Raw genomic sequence first — 25782 nt, 5'->3', positions numbered from 1 at the left:
AGAAACCTAATGCGCTTCCATATAAAGCAGGTAATCCAATGCAGACCGTACAGCTCACAGTCAGCTCAAGTGTTTTCTGCAATAAGCTATGTGGTTTCATAGCAACATAAGAAGAAAAAAAAAGCACGCTTGCATTATGCAAACCATTTTCTGCTGCTTTAAGCCACAGTAACACTGTCAAGAATAGGAACAGGATACAGGTAAGAGAATAATCTCTGATATAGTCGCAGAAAGAAAGGTTTTTATGTTCTGTAGGATTGATTCAACTCGCTGGGTGGTTGCCTTGGCTATATTTAGCTGTGACGGTTTTTATTTTCTATGTATCTCATCAATTCTCATCTGTCAGTCATTCATATGGGATGTGTAATGGTAACCACTAATCACACAGAAACACAGATGTAATGTCCAAAAACTGTACATGTAATGTAGGTTAATATATGTTGATAGTTAGCTTCTCAAATTATTAGATGTGATAGACTAGTTCTACTGTGATGAAAGTGTGGTATCATCAAAAAGTATGCCATTTGCAGAATTTTTAGTGTTATGGTCTTTACCATGATCAGGATGAGTATGGCCCTATGTTTCTGAACGTTATGTCGGTACATCCCAAATCCATTAATTTAGCAGGAAAGGTAGAAGTAGATTTGCTACTTGCACCCTTTAAAAGCCACCATAAAATGATCTTCAGTATGTTTACAAGGTAATAGACGCTCTAGATTTGCAAAAAAAAAAAAAAGAGCAAACCTTGAAATTCAGATTCTTCATGTTAAATGTTCATGACATATCCGCCACATCTGATCATGGACTAAGAATGTAAATACTGTATATACATAATGGTAGTAGTATATGGTCAACAATATGCAGACCGCCTTCAAATTATAAAGTTCAGGTGTATCAGCACAACATCATATACACAGGCTGGCACTCGCCATAGACAAACATTGGTAATAGTACAGGTTGTACCGAAGAGCTTAGTGACTTTCAGCATGGTATAGGATACCAGTTTCGATACAAACCAGTTTATAAAATGTCCGCTCCTCTATATCAGCTCTTGTCACATGTATAGCACTTACAATTCACAACAATTCAAAGTGGTAGTCCTTGCTTAGGCCACTTTCTGGTCAGTACTTTACTTCAGTATTTGTAAGCCAAAACCAGACATGTAACATGCACACCAAAACTGTAATAGTTATATCTGTACCTCTTTTATGTTTTGTACCCAAGGTGTAACGATCGTGGTCGCAGGGAGTGCGACCAGGCCCAGCAAGTTACGGGGCCTGCGGTCAGCTGGAGATGGCCGGGGCCCTGTACAACTATGACAGCGGTCGGGGAAAGCCTGGTTCCCCGACTTCTATACATACTAGCCCAGGGGAGGTGACTTAAAATAATAAATAGTTATACTCACCTCTCCTGGGCTCAGTGTCCTCTCCGGCGCTCTTCCGTCTTGTGACTGAGGCCTGTGATTAGGCTCCAGCTGTCACATGGGACACGACAGCATAATGACATAAGTGAGCCCCCACGTAACCACTGAGGACCAATCACAGACCTCAGCAGGGATGTCAAGAGGATGGTTGAAGATGCTGAAGACAGTCAGACTATAATAATATCCCAGAGTATAAGACCCCAGAGTATAATAATATTACCGGCGCAGAGGGGGGCTGTTGGGAGCATATAATACTGTGTGTGTGTGGGGGGGTAGACACTGATGGGCATGTAATACTGTGTGGGGGGGGGGGGCACTGCTGAGCGTGTAATATTGTGTGTGTGGGGATGCTGCTGGGCATATAATACAGCGTGGGGGGTGGCCACTGTTGGGAATACAATATCGTGTGTGTGGAGGGGGAAACAACACTGGTGGGAATGCAATACTGTCAGCAGGGGACAATTGGTGGACATATAATACTTAGTATCAAACAAAAAATATAGGGCAAATCTAGGTAGTGTTTATCAAAACCAACCACATTGACCCACAGGCCAACTACCACATAAGGACAAAATCAGTATAAAAAGTATAAATTTATTGAAAAAACATAAATAAACAATAAATATGAATTCAGAGGCAATTGGTGCAACCAACAATGGATGCAATGAAATACATACTAATAGGTTTCCATAAAGTAATATGCTTTATAATTAGTCAATGCAATATTTAATGACAAAAAGTACTCCATAGAATGGGTATCATTCACTGTGTATGAATAGGTATATGGAAGGATCTTAAATCACTAGCAATTGTTACTAAAAAACAACACATTAACCCACAATATTGCAGACATGAGAAGAGGCATATGAACTACATTTAACATTACCTGTATGTATATCATGCATCAGTACGCGCCCCGACGCGCGTTTCACCACATAAGTGGCTTCGTCAGGGGGAAAGCCAAAGTTTTTTCAATAAATTTATACTTTTTATACTGATTTTGTCCTTATGTGGTAGTTGGCCTGTGGGTCAATGTGGTTGGGCATATAATACTGTTGGCAGGCCACTGCTGGGCATATAATACTGTGTGAGGGCCACCGCTGTGGGGGTGGGACCTTGTTGTGGGAGAGGGGGCCTGGTTGAAGGTTTGCATCTATTCCCACAAAGCACGTGTTACTGTATGAAACTGTCCTAAAACAGAGTGCTGCAGCAGGTCTGCCATATGCTAAAGTACAGGGGCGTAACTTGAGGGGGTGCAGAGGGTCCAGTCGCACAGGAGCTTTAGGGAGCCCATAAGCACTGGCATCAGTATTGAGATTGCAGCTTCTACTACTACTGGACTCTGAAGCACTGGAAACTTTGTCTCCCTTTGGCAAAATGGGCACAATCTCCCACAGACAAATGCCAATGTCCTATGAAATGCCTTTGATGAAGAGTGGTCAGCCATAACATTAAAACCAAATGAAATAAACACTGACTTTCTCACAAGAATGTCAGTTTACAACTGGTGGGATATATTAGGTAGTAGGTAACGATTCTTGAATTGGGTGCATTGGAAGTCACAAAAATCAGCAGTCATGATCACTTGAGTGTAGTGCGCTATTGACTGTTCTTGTAGTTGAAGTACAGTGATCCTGAGTGCGGTGGCTTCTGCACACGTATATGCGCCACGTCGACGGCGCCTATGCAATTGGGAAAATTGGCCACAGACTGAAAGCCTGCTGCTACCTGCAACCAAATCTCCGGAGTCGGACTGGGCATCACTATGGGTTGTAAGTGCTGCCAGATCAGATGGCATGTGCTCCTCACAATTCCGGATATGGTGGATTTTCCAACCCAGAATTGGAGGTGCAGGGGTACGAAACTCTCCCCTGTTGCGAGAAACCTAGAAAAAAGGAAATTAGCATACAATAAAATCTGTACTCTACACTCTACTGCTATTCACTAGCACATCCTAGTGTGACATTCCTTTCTGCAAAATTGCTTCGGGACCCTACGTCTACACATCAGAATCCCTCTATCCTACTCTATACAGATTCCCTCTATACTACAATAAAAACTATAGTGACACATTTTATTTCATTTGGGCATACGACATTAAAAACAAAAAGGGAATTTGAATATAAGTACACATTTGATAACTTACCACAACGTGATGAGCAGCCTTTCCGTGGGACTGATGGCCTCCCTCATGGTGGTGTCCTGATGGAGAAGGTGTGAGGCCAAGATCCGGAGCATCCGGTCAAATGCTTGCGTCTGCATTTGTACAAGGTTGTAAAATTTGTCTGGGCATCTGTAAAAAAAAAAAAAAATATTAACCATACTGTACCAGTATATTATATTGTATAGTTGGCCCTCAAGGCAATTTAACATTACAAGGTTTAAAAAGACAACGACTACACGCTATGTTATGTACAATCTTGTCTACTTATAAACACGTATACAATATACTAGCCTATACATAGGGATATAATATACTAGACTATACATACATATATAATATACTAGACTATACATACATATAACTTACCTCATGTTGTTCTCGCCTTCGCCTGGCCATGCCCACCGCCACTGCGAATAGCAGATGTATCTGCGGTGGGCATAGCCAGAGCCTGCGCTGGCTGGATTCATTTTGAGTAGTTGAAGTAGTTGATTGCATTTTTTTCGGTCTCCGAGAGTCAGTCAGAGAGACAGAGACTCAGTTGTCAGTTTCCACTGAGGTGAAAATGGTACCTAATAAAAAAAAGGGTGGGTATTGGGTTTTGGCCATGCCCAGTGGGCTAGCTAGTTAAAAAAGGGGCTGGTAAAAAAAAAAAGCTTCTAAAAAAACCGCGACCAAAACCGTGGCAAAAAAATGAGGCAAACCGCGTCAAATGCACAAAAACGCGTCAAAAAACAACGCGTTTTTTTCTGTGCCAAAATAGGCTAGGCGGTTTTCATGTGTGAGCTAAAACTGAGGTACCCTCATGGAAAATAAATAAAAAAAGGAAAGGGAAAGGAGAGAGTTGAAAAAAGGGGTAAAAGTAGGGGTTCCTTTTCCCCCCTCTCTCCTTCCTTTTCTCTTTTTTCTATTTGTTTTCCATGAGCGCCATACTACCCACTCAATACCTTTAACATATTGGCTGACGTGATGGGCTGTGTCTACCCACCACCTTATCATCCATGTATGCCCACCATGTCATTGTTTCTTTCTATTAGGCACCCCGTTATTAATTGCATTGCTGTATGTATTTTCTATGGGGTGCTGCTACACCTAGGTGGGTGGTTGTTGTTCTTGATTTTGATTTGTTTGAAGACTGTTAATAAAAAAGCATTGAAATATAAATGATATTGGACAAACTTTGCTTGTTATAATACATGAATATTATTTCACCTGCAGAACTGCTAATTTGATGAACTGTGATTGTAATTCTGACATTGGGAAATATAAAGACTTAATGGAAAGAAAACTTCTAAGGAAGGAACTTGAAAAGCTGTTGTAAGTATGGCTGTGTTCTCTATTATGGTAACGGTATTCCCACAATCTCAATACTTACCTAAGGCCTGGTTCATATCTGTGTTCGGTATTCCGTTCAGGGAGTCCGCTTGGGGACCCTCCGAACAGAATACTGAACGCTTTAAAAAGTGGTGAGCAATGAAAGCACACAGACCCCATAGACTATAATAGGGTCTGTGCATTTTCTGCGTGGTGTCCGCACAAATCATGCAGAGAGGAAAGTAGTTCTTGCAGCACTTTTCTCTCCATATGATTCATGCGAACACCATGCGAGAAACACACGGACCACATTATAGTCTATGGGGTCTGTGTGCTTTCATTGCTCACCACTTTTTAATGCGTTCAGTATTCTGTTCGCAGGGTCCCCAAGCGGATTCCCAGAACTGAATACCTAACACAGATGTTAAAATAATTTTTGCCATTACAATTACAAATAAAAAATGTCAACCAGTACTTCTTTGTCTTTAAGCTTTGTGCAGTTTGCTGGTAGATTGCTCTGTCCTCACTGTGCAGGGCTTGCATGTATAGTCTGCAACATTGTGCTTTTCCCTTATCTCCAGTAACTGTCAGGAGGTCACACACTCACCAATCCTTGAGAATCTGTATTGTAAGAAAATAGTGACAGGACGCCCCTCAACTGCAGTGCCCTTATCATATCCGAACCAAACACAATGCCCTTGACAGCTATCTTTTCTGACTCCCCTATAATGGAGTATATACATGTTTACTTTAATGATGACATGGCAGAGAGGGGAATCATCTGTGGCAGGACTCGTAGCTGCAGTTTATCTCCCACAGATCTCCAACAAAGAACTGAGCAGGTTAAAATTCCACATATACTGTAAATATAAACGTTCTTTGTGTGCTTTTATTTTCTACAGAGGAGACTATGTTAGCATTACTCTTCGAGAAAAGGAATTTGACCCAAAAGGAAGAAAGAAGTCCTCTGCTTTAGATGACCTGGTAACAAATTTACATTTAACTTATACCATATGTCTAGCATTTAACAATACTTTTTCAGTCTTGTTTTATCTTGTCTTGTGTCTTTTTTCCGTGACACTAGATATATGTACAGTACATATGTTGTGAAATAAACCCACTTTCATTTTCCTGGTGACCAAGCTTCTACATACCTATGCCTCACCCCTATCCCTCCTTTTTTGTCTGTTTTCCTGTTTTACTATTGCCAGTTTGGATTTACCCAGGGTGCACTTCATATATGATCAATGTTTACAGCATTATTTGACTGTATTTTTGTTTCTGCATTGTGTAAACCTAATTTAAAGGGGCTCTATCACTGGGAAAAGTCATTTTTAACTAATCACATCCTTGCATAGCCTTTAGAAATGCTATTCCACACCTACCTTTAGCATGTAGATTGCCTCAGTGGTTTCTGAATAGGGGAGGGGCCAGAGCCGTGCTGCAGGTGGGTCGCGCAAGGAGGGAGGGGGTCGCGGTCGAAGTCGCGGGTATGGCTAGTAAATAATAACACAATAGCTGAGTTGGCACTATAGCTGCTGGGTCTCTGATGTTTACACAGCAGGGATTCGGAAGTAGGGTCATGATTGGAAACAGTGCCAGTCGTGGACCATTAACCCCTTAGATGCTCCCGACTATGAACTCCTCAGATGCTGTGGGAACGTCATCTGAGAGATTACTTTCACTTCTGTTCAGAGCAACAAAATTGTTCTCCCACAGAGAGATCACAGGAGCTGTTACTATGGCAGCCGGGAGCCGTCCTGTCATAGGAATATTGCTGTTGAGCTTTCCCTGTTGTAGGGATCAAAAGCAATGTAGTGTTTTCACCCCCTACTGCAGTACTGTAGTATTGTATTCTATAGTTTCAGTGTTCTAATGATTGTAGGTTCAAGCTCTGTTGGTGGGCTAAAAAAAACTGTCAAAAAAGTATTTTAAAAATCCCCAAATATAAAAATTAGAATTATTTCCCCCCTTTTCCCAATCCCATATAAAAATAAACATCAGTTTGAAAATGACTAAATATATATATTTAGAATAAAAATTATCTAACATGGTGACGCCTATAATGGGGAATAATGAAGGAGTGATGGAGTGAGGATAACTTGGTTACTCCAAAGTAACAAATATTATTTATATATTATATATAATTACAAACTAATAAATAAAATATTCAGTGTAAAGGTGATTTTTCCGGAGGCATCAATCGGGAAGCCGAAAAACGTTTCATTCCACTCTTGCCCATGGGTTGTTTATGGTATTGCAGCAAAACCACATTCATATATGTGTAGATCAGAGGAAATATGAAGTGTGGAATGGAAGTGAATATTTTATGTTATTTTGCCAAACACGTTTAATCTATCAATATGTTTATTGACACCGGTTTAGGGTTCATTGCTTGCTTAGTTGACACGTTTTCTTTATTATTTGCAATGTTGTTTTATTTTAGGCTCATTATGATCTGGCCATAGGTGTCGCATTGCAGTGGCTTAGTAGTTCTAGAGGAAATGAATCACTTAAAAAAGAAAGACTGTAAGTATTGAATAATATATAGTGAAGCTGGAGAAAGAAATGAGTGCTAACAACTGAGATGGAGTGTTACTCTGAACTGATGAATCAAATAGAACGCTTGTCCATAGAAATAATGTAAAAATTTAGAAAATTTTAATACCTGAAAAAAATCATTGGCCAAAATTGGTACCCCTGCAATTCTGTCAGATAATACTTATTTTCTTCCAGAAAATGATTGCAATCACAAACTCTTTGGTATTATTATCTTCATTTAATTTCTCTTCAATGGAAAACCACAAAAGGAATTGTTAAAAATAATTCCACACCAAACATACCTGTAAAAAAGGGGGTGGACAAAAGTATTAGCACTGTTTGAAAAATCATGTGATGCTTCTCTAATTTGTGTAATTAACAGCACCTGTTACTTACCTGAGGCACCTAACAGGTGGTGGTAATAACTAAATCACACTTGCAGCCAGTTGAAATGGATTAAAGTTGACTCAACCTCTGTCCTGTGTCCTTGTGTGCACCACATTGAGCATGGAGAAAAGAAAGAAGACCAAAGAACTGTCTGAGGACTTGAGAAGCAAAATTGTGAGGAAGCATGAGCAATCTCAAGGCTACAAGTCCATCTCCAAAGACCTGAATGTTCCTGTGTCTACCGTGCACAGTGTCATCAAGAAGTTTAAAGTCCATGGCACTGTGGCTAACCTCCCTAGATGTGGACGGAAAAGAAAAATTAACGAGAGATTTCAACGCAAGATTGTGCGGATGGTGGATAAAGAACCTCGACTAACATCCAAACAAGTTCAAGCTGCCATCCAGTCCAAGGGTACAACAGTGTCAACCCGTACTATCCGTCAGCATCTGAATGAAAAGGGACTGTATGGTAGGATACCCAGGAAGACCCCACTTCTTACCCAGAGACATAAAAAAGCCAGGCTGGAGTTTGCCAAAACTTACCTGAGAAAGCCAAAAATGTTTTGGAAGAATGTTCTCTGGTCAGATGAGACAATAGTAGAGCTTTATGGGAAAAGGCATCAACATAGAGTTTACAGGAAAAAAAGAGGCCTTCAAAGAAAAGAACACGGTCCCTACAGTCAGACATGGCGGAGGTTCCCTGATGTTTTGGGGTTGCTTTGCTGCCTCTGGCACTGGACTGCTTGACTGTGTGCATGGCATTATGAAGTCTGAAGACTACCAACAAAATTTGCAACATAATGTAGGGCCCAGTGTGAGAAAGCTGGGTCTCCCTCAGAGGTCATGGGTCTTCCAGCAGGACAATCACCCAAAACACACTTCAAAAAGCACTACAAAATGGTTTGAGAGAAAGCACTGGAGACTTCTAAAGTGGCCAGCAATGAGTTCAGACCTGAATCCCATAGAACACCTGTGGAGAGGTCTCAAAATGGCAGTTTGGAGAAGACCCCCTTCACATCTCAGGGACCTGGAGCAGTTTGCCAAAGAAGAATGGTCTAAAATTCCATCAGAGCCTTGTAAGAAACTCATTGATGGTTACCGGAAGCGGTTGTTCGCAGTTATTTTGTCTAAAGGTTGTGCTACCAAGTATTAGGCTGAGGGTGCCAATACTTTTGTCCGGCCCATTTTTGGAGTTTTGTGTAAAATGATCAATGATTTGACTTTTTTTTTCATTCTCTTTTGTGTTTTTTCATTGCAAGCAAAATAAATTAAGATATTAATACCAAAGACTTTGTGCTTGCAATCATTTTCTCGAAGAAAACGAGTATTATCTGACAGTATTGCAGGGGTGCCAATACTTTTGGTTAACGCTGTAAGTGTCCTGTAATTTATATGAAGGGACCAAAAAGGGACTTTTCCATGCCTAGAGAATATTTGTGGATTGGAGGGGATTGAGAATGGGCTAGAAAAAAAGGGGGTTTGGTTTTAAAAGATGCCCCTTTAAATGCCCCCTTATATTAACAATGTCCCCAAAGTGTGAAAAAAGATAACTTATTGTAGTCACCTATCCTTGATCCCCTGATGCAAGGCACTTGAACTGCCAATACCCCTTTTCTTGTAGGCTGCAAGTCACTTCAGGCCTGCACTGTGAAAGCACTATGACCAAGACACCTCTGTGTTCGAGTGCTGTGATGTTATCATGCCTGTCTGTACTGGTCTTCAGTAGGTGATACCTTTTTTAATGGCTAACTCATAATGATGACAGAATATGACGTTTCGAAGCTTTCCTCTGAGCTTCTTCTTCAGATATAACTAAAAAACACTCTGTAGAGGCTGCATATTTATGACTGGGCACAGGGTAGGATTACAGGAGGGAGGGGGGAAGAGGCTCCTGTAATCCTACCCTGTGCCCAGTCATAAATATGCAGCCTCTACAGAGTGTTTTTAGTTATATCTGAAGAAGAAGCTCAGAGGAAAGCTTCGAAACGTCATATTCTGTCATCATTATGAGTTAGCCATTAAAAAAGGTATCACCTACTGAAGACTTGCAAAGTTTTTTTTGTTTTTTTTTATATTTTATAACCACTGGCTAACACGGTACCAAAACAAACATTGTCTGTACTGGGACACAGATGTGTTGTGGCGATGGTGCCTTGTAAGCTGCTACTGAAGTGACATGCAGTCTACAGGTTAAGAATGATAGAGCAGGAAGCTGACAACTTCTTCTTCCTCTATGTATTTCAATTGTGTTGGCGTCCTGCAGTTGCCGATGCAATTAAAAATTATGATTTCCTATTGCTGTGTTTGCAGCGGCCCCAGGTTGAGCCTCCCATAGCCACCTTCCCCTCCCCCCAGCTTGCTATGTCTCTACATGAGTTCTATTGAACCCTTATCTTTGCTTGCTAGCCTTATTCATTAGTGATTATCCTAAATATACCGTACTTATGGTATCTTGAATATGAATGATATCTAAGTTGTTGGTTAATTTAAGAGATATTGATCACACCATCAAATGATGTAATTTTTTCTTGTTTAGTAAATTGGCATTAAACCATCATAAATACCCAAATCGGATGGAGAGAGAAGCTATGATTTTATCCTCCTTTGCTGGTGTGCTAATGGTAAGAACAATGTGTTTAATAGGAAATATCACCATTATGCATCAAACAGTGAGATTTGTATCCTACACCTGTGTTGTTGTTTCTGTTCTTCTGGTCTGTTGGAGGAACAGAAGAATGGAGTAATGGATCTGTTGTATGACAGACACAAATGAAGCACGAGGAACACTATTGACTATAGTGGGGTTTGCTGGGTGTCCATTGGATGTTTGTCCTTTTTATATAAAAAATTGAGAGTTTTCATTAGTTGATACCTTTTTTAATGGCTAACTAAAATGATGACAGATTGCAAGTTTTTGAGGCTTCTAGGCCTCTTCCTCAGGCATATTTTAAACATGCCTGAGGAAGAGGCCTAGAAGCCTCGAAAGCTTGCAATCTGTCATTTTAGTTCAACTACTGAATAGAGATGAGTGAGTACTGTTCGGATCAGCCAATCCGAACAGCACGCTCCATAGAAATGAATGCATGCACCTGGTACTTCCGCTTTGACGGCGGCCGGCCGTTTAACCCCCCCCCCCCCGCGTGCCGGCTACGTCCATTCATTTCTATGCGAGCGTGCTGTTCGGATCGGCTGATCCGAACAGTACTCGCTCATCTCTACTACTGAAGACTCTCAATTTTTTATATTTCTTATCCACTGGCTAACACGGTACAAAGATATTTTTCTTTGTCCACGGAGATTTTGACAACGATTGAACCCAGCCTTACCAGATTTAGTTACTAGTTATCTCCTGCATGTTGCAGGATGGAGTGGTGGAGTTTAATATGATCTTCTTCTGGAAATGATCAGTTAGGTAAATGGCTATGGAAAAATGCAAGTTAAGTTGATGCATCTACCTATTTTACTTGAAGATGCATCATTACTAGGTTAATTTTTCAGTTTTTTAGCATGTTTTTATAGGTTAATAAATTCACTATTGTATTATGTGACTAATTCTTTTACAGAATAACTTCCCAGTAGAAGAGGTCTTCGAAATATATGGAAATAAACCTACAACACGACTGCAGAACTCAGCCAAGGTAGGTTTTACAAAGCTCCCAAAATGCCATTTTTTTCTTCTATATATCTAAATAATTGATGTTTTTTCCCAAACAATGAGGGTTTATGAAAACTGTAAAGAAAAAATGATTTTGTCCAAAGCATCCAGTTAAAGGTGTTGTCCACTTTCAGACTAATATCGACAGACAAATGTTATTGTTTGTATAATAAAAAGTTGTACAATTTTCTAGTATACTTTCTGTATCAATTCCTCTTGGTTTGTAGATCTCTCCTTGTTTTCATTCATTCTGCTTATTCCCAGTGGATAAAAATCAGACAATGGTCATGTGATATACAGTCCATGGCTATGTGATAAATATACAGTTTTGCAAGATCAGTTATATATCATTTCTTGTCAGTACCTGACATATTAGTCAAACCCATTTGTCCTTAGATAAGCATGTAGCCCTGAATATTGTCAGTAGAGATGAGCGAGTGCTGTTCGGATCAGCCGATCCAAACAGCACGCTCGCATACAAATGAATGGACGTAGCCGGCACGCGGGGGGTTAAGCGGCCGACCGCCGTCAAAGCGGAAGTACCAGGTCCATCCATTTATCTCTATGGAGCGTGCTGTTCGGATCGGCTGATCCGAACAGTACTCGCTCATCTCTAATTGTCAGTATATTTGCCATCACTACTTTCAGCTTTTCTAGCACAGTAGAAGAAACAGGGATGTGTTTGTGGTTATAGCGATCTGTCATTCTCTGCAGCATTTTTCAGAAATGAGACCCTACGTTTTGCTGTCCTCTAATTTATTCCTGGTTATCTTCCCAAAGAGATTGTCGTAGCCCTGTGGCAGGTCTCCAAGGCACCCCTCCTATATAGTATATTTAGAATTTACCGTATACATGTATAAAACAATAAACCCCCCAAAATAAGACAAAATAAATTTTTTTCAATGATGATTTGTTTATTTAAGCCTTTGAATTATTAAGTAGTTTAATAATTTTCCCTAACGCGTCTGAAGGAGCCAACCCTGGCATTGACAGAGCCCCAGTCAGTGTATCTCCTGTACTCTCCAGGTCTCAGGTAATACTGACGTCCCCTGTAGTTGGGCTGCTCATAAAAGATCCAGTGGCCATCAAATACATTACAGGAGTAGATGTCATGGTAGTTAAAGCGCTCATGGACTGAGGAGCAGTCCTCTACAAACTCCATGCTCTCTCCTCTGAAGTCTTCTCTTTCATAGATTCTTATTCTGTAGGAACCACGTTGCTGGAATAGGAAGGAACACGTGTTATTTTAAATGCCCGATGAATCATAAAAAGCTTTTACAGTAATTATTTTTTCTGTATTTTTATAAAAGAAATGTGTTTAGTTTTTCTTACATTAACAAAGTAATGCACAGTTCATATAACACATGTTGTAACTGTTTTGTCTTGGTAAGTTAAACAGCTAACACATGGTCAGATAATATCAATATATTGAATTGGAATGATATTTTTATCAAACACAGGTATGTTAATAGGAATACATTTTTTTTAAAAAAGTGTATAGAAATAGCATTGACATTAGGCTCTGAGAGGTTATAAAATGACTCTATGCACCATGAACTGTGACATACATAATGAAGCGCAAAAATAACAATTTTAGATACAAATGCCTTGACTTGAGAATCCGTGTGGTTTTCCCTAATTTCCTGAAAATGGATTTAGCTGGACTAGATATACCTGAGGGATGATACGGCAGGACCTGATAGAGTCATTGAAGCCCAGCCACTGCTGGAAGTCGGGATACTCTCCCCTCCTCAGGAAGTACTGGTGTCCGGAGTAGTTGGGGTGCTCATACAGCATCCAGTTTCCATTCTCTACACGGATGGAGTTGCAGCGATTGAAAAAAGAATGAAGGTCAGAGCAGTCAGAGCTGCACTCATAGGAGCGGCCCTGGAAGTTTCTGTCCTCGTAGAAGATGATCTGAAATGAGATATCAGTAGTAATCTTGAGAAAACAGGTAATTCCAATAATTCTGGTAATATAATAGTGCAGAATGTCGCCTTGATTCTACTAGATATATTTAATATTCCTATAGTGTGTGTGCCCATATTATACCAGTCACATTCTCTCTCTAGCATCTTCAAAGGTCTAGCATAGCCATAATAGCATTACTTGTTCAATACTGGGAATCAATAGCTCATCCACATAAGAAGAGCTAGGTGAAAATTTGCTAGAGCTTTGCATTCGCTTTCAATCCTATATGTCCCTTTTCCATGATTAATATCTGCTAGGGAAGGGGAGATATGCGATATCTTAATAATGAATATACAATACCTTTCCCATCTTGGTTTTTCAGCTGTCAGTGGACGCTTTGAGTAAACACTGTTTTGACAGGGTTTGAGGCATCCCTTATATATTCCTGTGTAGGACCAGGGGAGGGACTCAGCTGGCTAGTTGTGTAAATCATAAATTAGTGTACTCAGCAAAAGAGACCTACACAATTCATTCACACAGGCTGTCACGCTTTATTGGAGAATTTTCTTTCTTTAGTTAACGCTTCGGCAAAATCCGCTTTGTTAAGTTTCGAAAACAAAGGGGAGATGTCAGGCGTCATATATGGGGTCAGCAGATTTCATAGGTTATTTTGTGAATGGCCAATGGTAACAGTCAGTTCATGTCAGTTCTAGAATGCTGAGGCAAAGGTCAAATTGTAGGTATCACTCACAGTAACTGGAGTCAACAATAAAAGGCCTACATGAAAGTGTTGTCAGTACTTGAATGTCTAGAGTATGGATTTTATATCAAATACTGTCATTAGCATTCAGCAGATAGGAAATATACACCAAAACTAATCACTGTAAATGGAGTCTGTCAGTTGTAAATTGGTAAGAAACCTCGTCACAATTCCTTGTAAGGTGATTCTACATTTTAGAAATATGCTTCTTTATCAGTTTTTGAGCCCCATTTTCATGGAAATCGCAGTTTTATTCATATGCATGTAAGGTGAGAATTGATTTGCCTGAGAATGTAGAACTGAGACCAAAGCCCAGGCGAACCCTCCAAAGCACTTTCCCCCTCATGTTCAGATGAATAAAATGGCAATTTATATGAAATTGGCTCAAAGCTTAATAAGTCTCCATTCAGATGGCAGAAAATGAAGAGGAATTAAGGAGGACTTCCACTTCAGGTTCTTCTCTGGCCCTCCAATTCCCCATAGTAGAAATCTATCTCAAAATCGGCCCTAAATTTCTATGTTTCAGCATACCTTAGCTTATAAGCATATTATGAAACTGCACAAACACCTCTACAAGGTCCTCTGATTAAAAGGAATACACATGCCGGTGAATACACAAGCCCAGTAGGTCAGTCTTACTAGCCGAATCTTATACTCTGGCAGCAGAGTATTTCCTGCTGTTCAACCTAGTCTGAGGCCAACTGTGTGAAAAACGGCAACAAATGCCTGCAAAGTACCTACATATTGCAGAAAAAAAGCAGTGGAAAAGCTGCATTTTCAAAAATGCTTTACTTTTTCAAAAATTGCAGCATGACAATTGTACTTAAGGAAATGCTGGAGTTTTCCATATAGGTATAATAGGGGCAGAAAGTCCGTAGAGGAAAACTCTATGTTCTTTCTGTGAAAAGTGTAGTGGAAAAAAAACACAATTTGTTTCCAACGCAGTCTTTTCTGCAGCAATTTTTTGCTGCGTCGCCCTACGTGGGGCACATAATCTATATATTAAAAGTGGCTTCTTATAACTGACTTATGACACAATAGAAACTTGCAAGTCTTCAATAGGTGATATCTTTTTTAATGGCTAACTCATAATGATGACAGAATATGACGTTTCCAAGCTTCCTCTGGCTTCTTCTTCAGATATATCTAAAAACACTTTCAGCAGGCTGCATATATATATATATATATATGTATATATAACTGGATACAGGGATAGGATTTCAGGAGGGAGGGGGGAAGAGGCTTATTACTATATACATAAAAAAACCAAATAACCAATCCCCAGTTCCCAGATTCTTTATCTTTATGGCTGTCTTAGTTCAGTGATTTGTATAGAAAGACATGAACCCAAGTGAAAGGTTTATTCCACTATCCAGACAAAAACAAACATTTTCCTCGTGACACATTAGGTGAACGTTCTTAGATAGGAAGGAATTAAAAGAACACCACGGGGCACCATGAAGTAGCAGCTATTGACTACATTGGGTAGCTATTATTCTTAGTTTTTTGTTCACAAATGTGGATGAGATTGTGCTGTTCCTATACTCAGGTGTACATTTTTAAGTCTTAATATATTACCATATTTTATTCATATAAGATATATTGTCAATTATCAAATGTAATTTCAAGCTGACTTTGACTATCTTTCCTGTACTCTCCTATACCACTATAGTTCTACTCGCGTCCAATTGCTATAAAATAAATATATGAAAACAACCAGGAGTAAAAATTATTACTAGAATCTTGTATGATGTCATATTGTTATTATAATTAGGATAATCATTTCATTTTCCACATTCTAAAATGTTTACATTTTAAGCTAGATTGTTTTGATATTCTTTTTGACTTTCACTCATTCATCAACATTTTTGCAGGGACACTTGACTCAGCCCTTCAACCTTTCACTACATCCATTTGCCATGCTTACTGCTCCTCAGGCAGCAAAACATGCTTTACAGCACTGTAAGTACATGAAACTATTACAGATGGCATGCGGAGAAGGATGGAAAGATGTAGAGTATAATATGTATTCAGATAATACAAATATTAAAAACACAAAACGCAAATTTATATGAGACCTTAAGGGTATATTCACATGGTGGAAAATGCAGAGAAATTCCTCTGTATTCCGCCACAGGATTTCCCTGCATTAGCGTTCTTTTGCGGCTCTTCTCTACTTATGAAGATGAATGGGCCTAATCGACAAGGACTCCCAAGACATGAAATCCATGTGAAAATGAAGCTGATTTTTCTCTGCACCCTGCTGCGATATTGAAAACAGTGGGAAGCAGATTTGGGGCAGAATCTGTCCTGGATTCAGGGGTAGAATCCGATCCCAAATCCGTGGCTCATTCTTCCGTATGAATGCAACGTCACCCCATTGAGGACCATCCTCTTTTAAGCTTTCAAGGCTAAGCATTTATTTTTCTTTTTTGATATGTGCAATATATGGAAATATCTATCTTCTTTATTTTACTGCCTGCCCACAGTCCTTTCTCCTCTCTGTTATGTAATGTTATTAAACACAAAACACTGAGATCTTGAGACATCTTGCAGATATTGGTAGATCTAGTTAGAGAAGGTTCATGCTGATTGTACAATACCAGAGCAATGTACTGTAGATGCAGGTCACATGTGACACTGCACACAACAGAAATGAATGGGGATAGCAAGACAATGGGAAACAATATGCATTGTGATTGAAGGAAATAAAGAAAATAATAATTATAAATAATAAGTTATATCATTTTTAACGGTAGGAGAATGATTGTTTCTATAAATTATACAGTCTTGGCTTTGTACTGCTGCCACCAGAGGGAGCTCTATTAATATGAATTTGTAAAGCTGTATAAAGACCTACAATCACGTGAATTCAGCACGCCCTTGTGGCAGATCCAGGAAGAAATGCAATAACAGCTAGATAATTGCTAGGTTAAAGTAGTTTTTAGGACTTATGTTGATAGCCTATTTTTAGGATAGTTCATCAAAATTAAGTTGGCGTAGATGCAGCTCTTGTTGCCCCTGACCAACTATTTGAAGGGGCTACGGCAATAGGCCAAGTGTTGTGGTTTCTTCATTGTATACCTGGCACAGTGCCATAAATTGTGTGTGGCATTGCAGTCTCAGTTCTGTTCACTTAATTAGAAGTGAACTGCTGAAAGTCCACGAGGCTGATGAACATGATGTCATAGCTCTACAAACAGTACAAAAAGCTGATCTGCAGGGGTGATAGGATTCAAAATTTCACCTGTTTAATATGAGGACATACACAATATAAAACTTTTAAAAGGGATCCTATCATTAAAATTCATTTTTTTCTGGGTACCACATAGGAATAGCCTTAAGAAAGGCTATTCGTCTCCTACCTTTCGTCGTCTTCTCCGTGCCCCCTACAATCCCGTTTCTTGACGGTATGCAAATGAGTTCTCTCGCAGCATTGGGGTCGGTCCTCAGTGCTCAGACAACAGACGCATATGCGCACAATCTTATCCACTATGCAGGTAATGTAAAAGACTGTGTTTTACAACATGGGGTCCCAGCCTCAAAGATTAAATAAAAAGTTATCAAAACATTAGATAGTTCCAAAAAATGGTATCAATTAAGGCTAAGGCCACACGTTGCAGAAACACAGCTTTTTTGTTGTTGCAGAGTTTGCTGCAGTTTTTTGAGCCAAAGCCAAGAGTGGATTGAGCAGAAGGTAGATGTATAAAAACTTCCTATGTTACTCATTCCTTTTGTAGACATTCTTGGCTTTGGTTCTAAAAACCGCCACAAAATCTGCAACAAACAAAGCTGCGTTTCCGCAACGTGGGGCCTCAGTCTGAGGGTAAGTTCACACAGAGTTTTTTGGTCAGGGTTTTGGCATTGTCAAAACCGGACCGTAAAACGCGTGAGACATTTCCTGAGGCATTTTTTGCCATTTGAAGCGTTTTCTGAAGCGTTTTTTTGAGGCGTTTTTCGAGGAGTTTCCTGATCTGTTTCCTCTTGGGATGTGGTCATGAATTATAATTTTAAAAAACGCCTGACGTTTCCTGATCAGGTTTTTGCAAAAATCGGCTCATGGCTTCAAAAAGAATGGATATTTTGCTTCTTTTTTGCTGCTAGCGGAAAAAAACGCTAGCGGAAAAGACTCAGAAACGTTTTGTATACTTTGAATAGTGAGGTGTTTTTTGGTTCAGGGTTTGGAGGCGGATTTCTGCCAAAACCCTGACCAAAAAACTCTGTGTGAACTTACCCTAAAAGTACAATTGACCTTACAAAAATATGCCTTATACAGCTCCTTACATGGACATAAAAAAGTTACTAATAGCAGAATATAATGACTCAAAGAATTAAAACATTTTTTCAAAGTTTTTGGTTTTATAACTTCTGTATCTGTAATGATAACAACCACCAGAATATAGGTAACATATCATTCTGTCTGCAGACTAAGGCTCCGTTCCCACAGAGTAACGCACCGCTCATTTAGACACGTATACACGTGTTAATGCGAGGTGCTTCAAAACAGATCTCATTGACTTCAATGGGTGCCGGCTTGCGCGCGCTACACATTGAAATCAATGGGAGGCTTTATAACCCATTGATTTCAATGTGTAGTGCGCGTAAGACAGGAACCCATTGAAGTCAATGGGATCTGTTTTGAAGTGCCTCGCTCTGACACGTGTATATGTGTCTAAATGAGCGGCGCGTTACTCCATGGGAACGGGGTCTTATGCATTTTTTTCTAATTCCATACCTTTCTAAGTTTTTTTTCTTCAGCTTCTCAGTACATTGTTGAGAATACTAAATGGTACCATTATAAAGTACAATTCATCCTGCAAAGAATAAACTCTCATACAGCTCCATTTCCAAAAAATTAAAGTTACGGTTTTTGAAAGATGAAGAGTAAAAAATAAAAATGAAAAACAAAATTGTATGCGAAGGGAAAGGATCACTACCTGGTCTGCTATACTATTTACCTAAAGTGCTACAGGGGTGGCTATTGTACTCATCTACAGGATGAAAAGATTATAAATGATAAAAAACAAAAAAAACATAAAATATTTAAAAATAGTTCTATAATTCTTTTCCAGGTGCCAGACTGTGGACTTCCTTTGGCAAAAATGAGACTATATCATCAGAGCGGGAGATGGATGTAGATGAGCAAGTGGTAAGTTACAGATCATAGTTCTTAAACAATGTGACATGTAAAACACTGGGAGCATGTTTCCTTAGGAAAATGGCACTGAATTTGGTGTGGAATCTGAGTCAGATTCAACGCTGAAAAAAACAAGCCTCCCATTGACTTCAATGGGTTCCTTTTTCTGCTAGCAGAAATGTAACATAACAATATAATTCAAAGAGAGCATTTTTTGGGTCTATGTTTGACTCAAGACTGTACACTGTATATTAAAAAAAAAATCTGCAATATACTATAGACATAATGCAAATTTTTGCAATTTGCAGCACATCCTATCTCGTCCTGAAATACAATAGACGGTCAGTGTAGATTTTATTAAAGGGGTGGCCCAGGGAGTAGTAATATACATACCTAGTCCCCAGATCGCTGATGATGGAATCGGGGGTTCAGCGACATCATGATGCCCGGGTCATGTGATCTGATGCAGTGTTCGGTCCTCCGGTTTGCTCCACCCCACTGAATCCCACAATCTCATAGGTAATTTATGACCTGTGTTGTGAAGGCTGGCTGACTATAGTAAAGCCAACCCCCGTAGGACAGGTAATTAATTACTTGTGTGATTGGAGGACGAGGCGAGGAGTGACCTGGGGGTCTGCAGGATACATTGGATCACTTGACCCAGGGGTTGTGACATCAAGTAGAAATTACTATATTATATTACTACTTTGAGGACAACCCTTTTAATTGCAATTCATTGATTTTGTCATTCATTTTAGTGCAGATTTCTAGACTTCTAGACTAGTTTTAACAGCCTGCATGTATTATGAACCAGACCTTAAAGAGGTGTTCTGGAACCTTAAGGCTAAGGCCCCACGTTGCGGAAATGCAGCTCTTTTTGTTGCAGACTTTGTTGCGTTTTTTGAGCCAAAGTCAAGAATGGCTACAAAAGGAATGGGGAATATCTAGCTCTGATATGTCTCCCTTCTGCTCTATCCACTCTTGGCTTTGGCTCAAGAAACCGCAACAAAATCTGCAACAAAAAAGCTGCATTTCCACAAAGTGGGGCCTTAGCCTACAGCTGATGGCCTAGCCATAGGAATGGCCATCAGGATCAGACAGGTTCTCAGCTTCCCATGATCAGTTATTTGAGGGATGAGTTGCTTGGATGAGTGCTGCATTTCTTTATTACCAGGCACAATGTAGTGACTGAGTGTAGTACCACGTACAGCCCCAAAAAAGTGGACGGCACTAGTGTCTGGTAAAATGATGAAGAGATGAATGAATTAGCACTGTGGCCCCTTCCACTGGCCGATCAAGCTCATAAGCATGTATATCATCAATTTTCAAAGTCTATGTCCTTGTAGTACCTCTTCTTGTCTTCACTGTAGGAAATTAACACTACGGTAAGTATCTGGTTCTACACCTGGTTATGGCTTACAGACCATAATACAACTATGTGAAAAAGCTCTTCCTCATTATACAGGACATGGAGTCACACCACATTTATGTGATTTGTCAAACATATAATGCAAGAAACAACAAGTAAAGATAGTGTTTAATAAAAGAGTCAAATATTAGACTTTTTTGGGTCATGAGGGGTACTCTGTCTCATTGAAGAGACCACGCTCTAGGAATTCTGGGAAAAAAGTATGCAAATATGTTTTCCTTGTGGAAAAAGGAAAATTTTTACTCTAGTTCCACCTATTGGAGGGTGCACAGCAATGTAATGCAAGGTACCGAGCAATTCAACCGTTATCTGCTCAGAAAGTCCTCCAGAGCAGGGGATAACTTGGATAAGGAAAAAGTGGAGTAGTGAACAGCAGCTGGGCCTTTACATCTCCAATGGATGATGAACAGCAGAAGAACGACCAGGAAAGGCACCGCACTTACTCCAACAAGAGTGAAAAATCACACTTAGCTTTATTTCGACCAACACATGACGCATATACAGCGTTTCGGGCTCCCCCCCTTTCTCAAGTGAGATACAGTACAGGCAAAGAACAGTTCCCTTCCAGATAGTTTTCATTCACCTCTGGAAGAGAAATCCTTGTGGACATCTGCGAGCGACTTGACTCATGCACTCGCAGCAGTCCACAAGGATATCTACACCTATTGAAGGGTAGATCCCTATACATCAATGTACAACTTTTAAAAGCATTGTTACATTATTTGGGATATAAGACAAACCAGAAACATCTCTTTAGTAAGGATTAGACAGTCATCAGCAGACAGTTGTTCCATGTTATTGTTCCTCTTCTGATCGGGGTACTGATTGCCTAGGTGGAAGGTTACTGACACGGGTCTGAGGGGTACTTTATCTCACTGAAGAGAACAGTGTATCAGCATTGGTAGACATTTAACCCCTTAAGGACCAGGCCATTTTTTGGTTTCGCATTTTCGTTTTTCCCTCCTCACATTTCAAGAGCCATAACTTTTTCATTTTTCAGTTCACAGAGTCACGATAGCTTATTGTTTGCGGGACAAATTGTACTTTGTAATGGCACCATTCAATATGCTGTGCAATGTACTGGGAAGCTGGAAAAAAATTCAGAATGAGGCGCAATTGGAGAAAAAATGCATTTGCGCCATTTTCTTATGGGTTTAATTTTTACAGCATTCACTGTTTGGTACAAATGACATGTTACCTGTGTTCTACGTGTCAGTATGAACGCGGTGATACCAAATTTATATAGTATTTGAAATTTTTTGATACTTTTAAAAAAATGATAAACTTTGCAAAATAGAAAAAAAAATTTGTGTCATCATGTTCTAACACCTGTAACTTTTTCATATTTCCATGTATGGAGCTGGTTGTGGTGTCTTTTTATGCGGGACAAGATGACGTTTCTATTGATACCATTTGGGGAAAGATCCGATGGTTTGATCACTTTTTATTCAATTTTTTATAGGAGGCAAAGTGTTGAAAAAAACGCTTTTTGGCTGTTTTTATTTTTTTTGCCGCTACGCCGTTCGCAGTACGGGATAAATGTTTTAATATTCTAATAGTTCAGGCATTTTGGAGCGCAGGGATACCTAATATGTTTATGTTTAATGTTCTTTAATTACTTTTATAGCTGATCTAGGGAAAGGGGGGTGATTTGAACTTTTATATATTTTTTATTTTTTTAATACTTTTAAAAACTTTTTTTTTTCTTCTGTTACATTTATGATCAGACCCCTTAGGTACCTTGAAACCTAGGGAGTCTGATCGCTCATACTATTCACTGCAATACTACAGTATTGCAGTGAATAGGAAAATCGCAGCACTTCTATTAGACGATGCCTCTGGCATTGTCTAATAGATCTAGTGCAGAGACAAGCCTGGAAGCCTTCAATAGGCTTCCGGCTGTCATAGCAACCGATCACCGCCCTCTTGTGACGTTCAGGAGGGCGGCGATTGGGGAAACATGGCGGCGCCCATGCCGCCGGCGCCGTTTACACACTGTGGTCACGTTTGACCGCAGTGTGTAAAGGGTTAACAGCAGCGATCGGCTCGGGCACCGACCGCTGCTGTTAGTGGCAGGTCCTGGCTGTATGATACAGCCGGCATCTGCCGTGTATGGAGCGAGCTCAGCGTGTGAGCTCGCTCCATACATCCCCATGCGACCCATGACGTACAGTTACGTCAAGGGTCGCTAAGGGGTTAAGCCATGCGTGACAGACATGTAAATAAAGGTCATATTTTCCTTCTCCAAATGGATTTTTCATACTAATGACCTATCCACGGGTGGTTTTGGGGAATTGCATCGCCTCTCCTATTACTAGTGTGAAAAATACATTTGGGCCTAGATATCCCCTGTAAAAGTCAGGCATTGACTTATAGGGTTGTACCTTCTGTGACAATTGAGGAAATTTAGCATCAATGGTAGCTGTTTTCCTGGATTCAGGTGTTGGTGGCGCTGGGTGCCAAATAAACAGCAGGTCCGGTGATTCAAACCAAAATAAGTGGCTTTATTCAGCTTATAACAGAACAAAAAAAATAACAAACAGCCTAGCCCACTCACAGGGCACTACCTCACTTCTTGAACCCCTGATCTACTGAGGGCAAGATGCTTCTCTGAGGTTTCTTCTCAGCAGTCTGGCTGACACTGAGCTTAACCAAGTCCTTTAGGGAATCCAGTCTTCTTGGGACAGACCACCTGTCTGACCCAACTGGTCCACGATCCACCTGCTCCTGCAGGTCAACAGCAGCACTCTCTTGCTGTGTGCATTCCCTCTGGAGTTGAGCCCCTTTCTCTGCTATGGGTGTGGTCAGGGTCTTTTTTAACCCTGTTTTTGGTTGCTCTACAGCGCCCTCTAGGTTTACACCCTCACACTTCCAATAGTGGATGCTAGAGGAACATTTTTCCCTTTTGCATCAAACAGGGTCATTTTAAATTTGGTAGGCCCAGTGAAAATTTTTCATAAGTGGGCCCCCCAACACCACCACTTAGAAATACCTGACCTGCATGAATTATAATGCCCTCTCCTTGACCCCACCTAGTATAATACCTCTTAGTGTCCCTCACACAGTATAATACTTCCTCAGTGACCCCATACAATATAATGCATCTCAGTGGCCCATCACACAAGTGTACTGTTATCCTAATGGTTAAAGTAGCCCTGGCATCAAGGAAAACTTATATGCATACCTTTTATTGGTTTGCATTTTCATAAAATACATAATGTGTGAACTTGCCCTATAATGAGCTAATGTTTTAATAAAAGTCATGGTAGAGTAACCCCTTTGCCTTATTCAGTGAATACACTGTCCTTGAGCCTAAATTGATACTATATACATGCATTCCCCCCCCCCCCGTATTATACCCCCCCCCCATATTATACCCCCCCTCCGTTCTGTTTTTGTTCATATGTATAAAAATTGAAAAATATCCAAGATGGGATGTGTTACACGCCCTCATCCCCGCCGTTATTTTATGGTCTCCTTTATTGCTATATTGTCACTGTATTCTGTAACTGCCATGTTTTAAAGAATTGATAAAAAAAAAGTCATGGTGGCACAACATGTGATGTATGCATTTATCTAGTTCAGTATATACTTTCATTCTACATGATAAGTTATTGTGTTTTACTTTATTATAGGGACAGGAAAGAGAAGAAATGTCATCTGAACTTGAATCTGAAGTAGATACTGATAAAGCTGATGATGATAACCTATGACCATGCAAAAATAAAAGCATTCATATTTGTGTCATTTCTTATTGTAAACCTATCAATGCATTTTAACATAATGGAACATATTTATTACTTAACCCCTTCCCCCTATAGGAATTTTTCTATTTTTCTTTTTTACTCCCCAGATCTACAGTACAGACTATATGAATCATAGGAATGAATCATATGACTTGAGAACTAAATGAACTATTGAATTAGTATATCGGGAGAAAAAAAATCACGAAAGTCTAGTTTAATCAGATGCATATGTCTGAATACAGCAGCCATACATATGGCAGTTTAATGATGCAGACTAGGGTTGAGCGATTGGGATCGGAAAAGATCGGATTCCGATCGGCAATCGAGTAAATTTCACGATCGTGATCGGAATTCCGATCCCGATCTTTTCCAGCGGTTGGAGGTTATCTCAAGATCGGCTCAACCCCAAGGCCTGGGCCCCATGGGACTTAAACACCGCGATTTGCCCGCAGCGGAGACGTTGCAGGAAAAATTGCAGCATTTTACAGTGCAAGTAAAGGGGATGGGATTCATGCAAATCCCACGCCCACTTTGCGGAAAAAAACACAGTGCGAACACGCTGCGATTTGCAAAACCGTTGCGGCTTTGCAAATTGCAGCATATCAATTATATCTACAGAAACGCCTGCGGCTTTCCCGTAGATATAATGTTAAGAGAAAGTCTGCAGAGGAAAACTCTGTGAACTTTCTCTTAAAAGCGCTGCGGAAAGAACCGCAATGCGTTCATGCAGCGCTTTAGCGCTGTGATTGCGGCGCGTGGGGCCTTAGACTAAAAGTGACTTTCCCCCCAGAGAAGCATTGACTGGGGTTAAGCGATCTGGATCGGAAAAGATCGGATTCCGGGATCGGCTGGAAAATGATCGGAAATCAGATTTTAAAATCGATACTGAAATCTCAAAATCAGCTCAGCCCTAGTGCAGACTCATGAAGAGTGTATATATGAGAAAACAAAAACAGGTGAGTTGCACAAAACTACACACACAGACTCTCTTTTACTCTCATGAGTTTTTGTTCTTTGGTTTTCTAGCATTAGGAGCTAAAAACAAGTATTAGTGTGCTAGTGAGTGAGCCTGCTGGAGCTGCTGTGCTGTATCACTCCTTCATCCCATCCGCTCCTCCCACTTGCTATAGATCCTGATAAACTACTCTTTGCCAGGAATGTGAACTAAATGTATATGGAGATCACTTCATTTGTAATGTTTATCTACCCATCACTATCATCAATACAACATGCAGGGCAAGTCATACCCTGTGATGTATGAAAATACAACATAACATGTGATATAGCCTAATGTGATATCATCATTAGCTCTGAGCAT

At 40.0% G+C, this 25782-nt stretch overlaps 2 protein-coding genes across 3 annotated transcripts in view; one reads left to right on the top strand and one right to left on the bottom strand.

Moving 5' to 3' along the window:
* The first annotated feature begins 52 nt into the window (after positions 1-52).
* On the top strand, positions 53-24465 carry C8H2orf80 (chromosome 8 C2orf80 homolog). Its single transcript, XM_075284358.1, has 9 exons — positions 53-200; positions 4803-4901; positions 5801-5882; positions 7345-7427; positions 10363-10447; positions 11390-11464; positions 16027-16114; positions 19225-19301; positions 24354-24465. Exons 2-9 carry the CDS (start codon positions 4816-4818, stop codon positions 24429-24431), a joined length of 654 nt encoding a protein of 217 aa, XP_075140459.1. The 5' UTR covers positions 53-200; positions 4803-4815; the 3' UTR covers positions 24432-24465.
* The window catches only part of LOC142216492 (gamma-crystallin-1-like), a 347542-nt gene continuing 334134 nt past the window's right edge, over positions 12375-25782 (bottom strand). The window contains exons 1-3 of one of the 2 annotated variants that reach the window (XM_075284362.1): positions 13753-13828; positions 13156-13398; positions 12375-12700 (exon numbers count right to left, since the gene is read on the bottom strand). In XM_075284362.1, coding sequence (XP_075140463.1) covers positions 12425-12700; positions 13156-13398; positions 13753-13761 — 528 coding nt within the window. In that variant the 5' untranslated portion in view covers positions 13762-13828 and the 3' untranslated portion in view covers positions 12375-12424. Of the gene's footprint in view, positions 12701-13155; positions 13399-13752; positions 13829-25782 lie in introns of those variants that run through there. The other variant, XM_075284363.1, reaches the window with a different exon arrangement.

The sequence above is a fragment of the Leptodactylus fuscus genome, chromosome 8, assembly GCF_031893055.1.
Source record: "Leptodactylus fuscus isolate aLepFus1 chromosome 8, aLepFus1.hap2, whole genome shotgun sequence".
NCBI lineage: Eukaryota > Metazoa > Chordata > Amphibia > Anura > Leptodactylidae > Leptodactylus > Leptodactylus fuscus.
The sequence above is the reverse complement of the archived record's forward strand: the minus strand, read 5'-3'. Positions and strand labels throughout refer to the sequence as shown.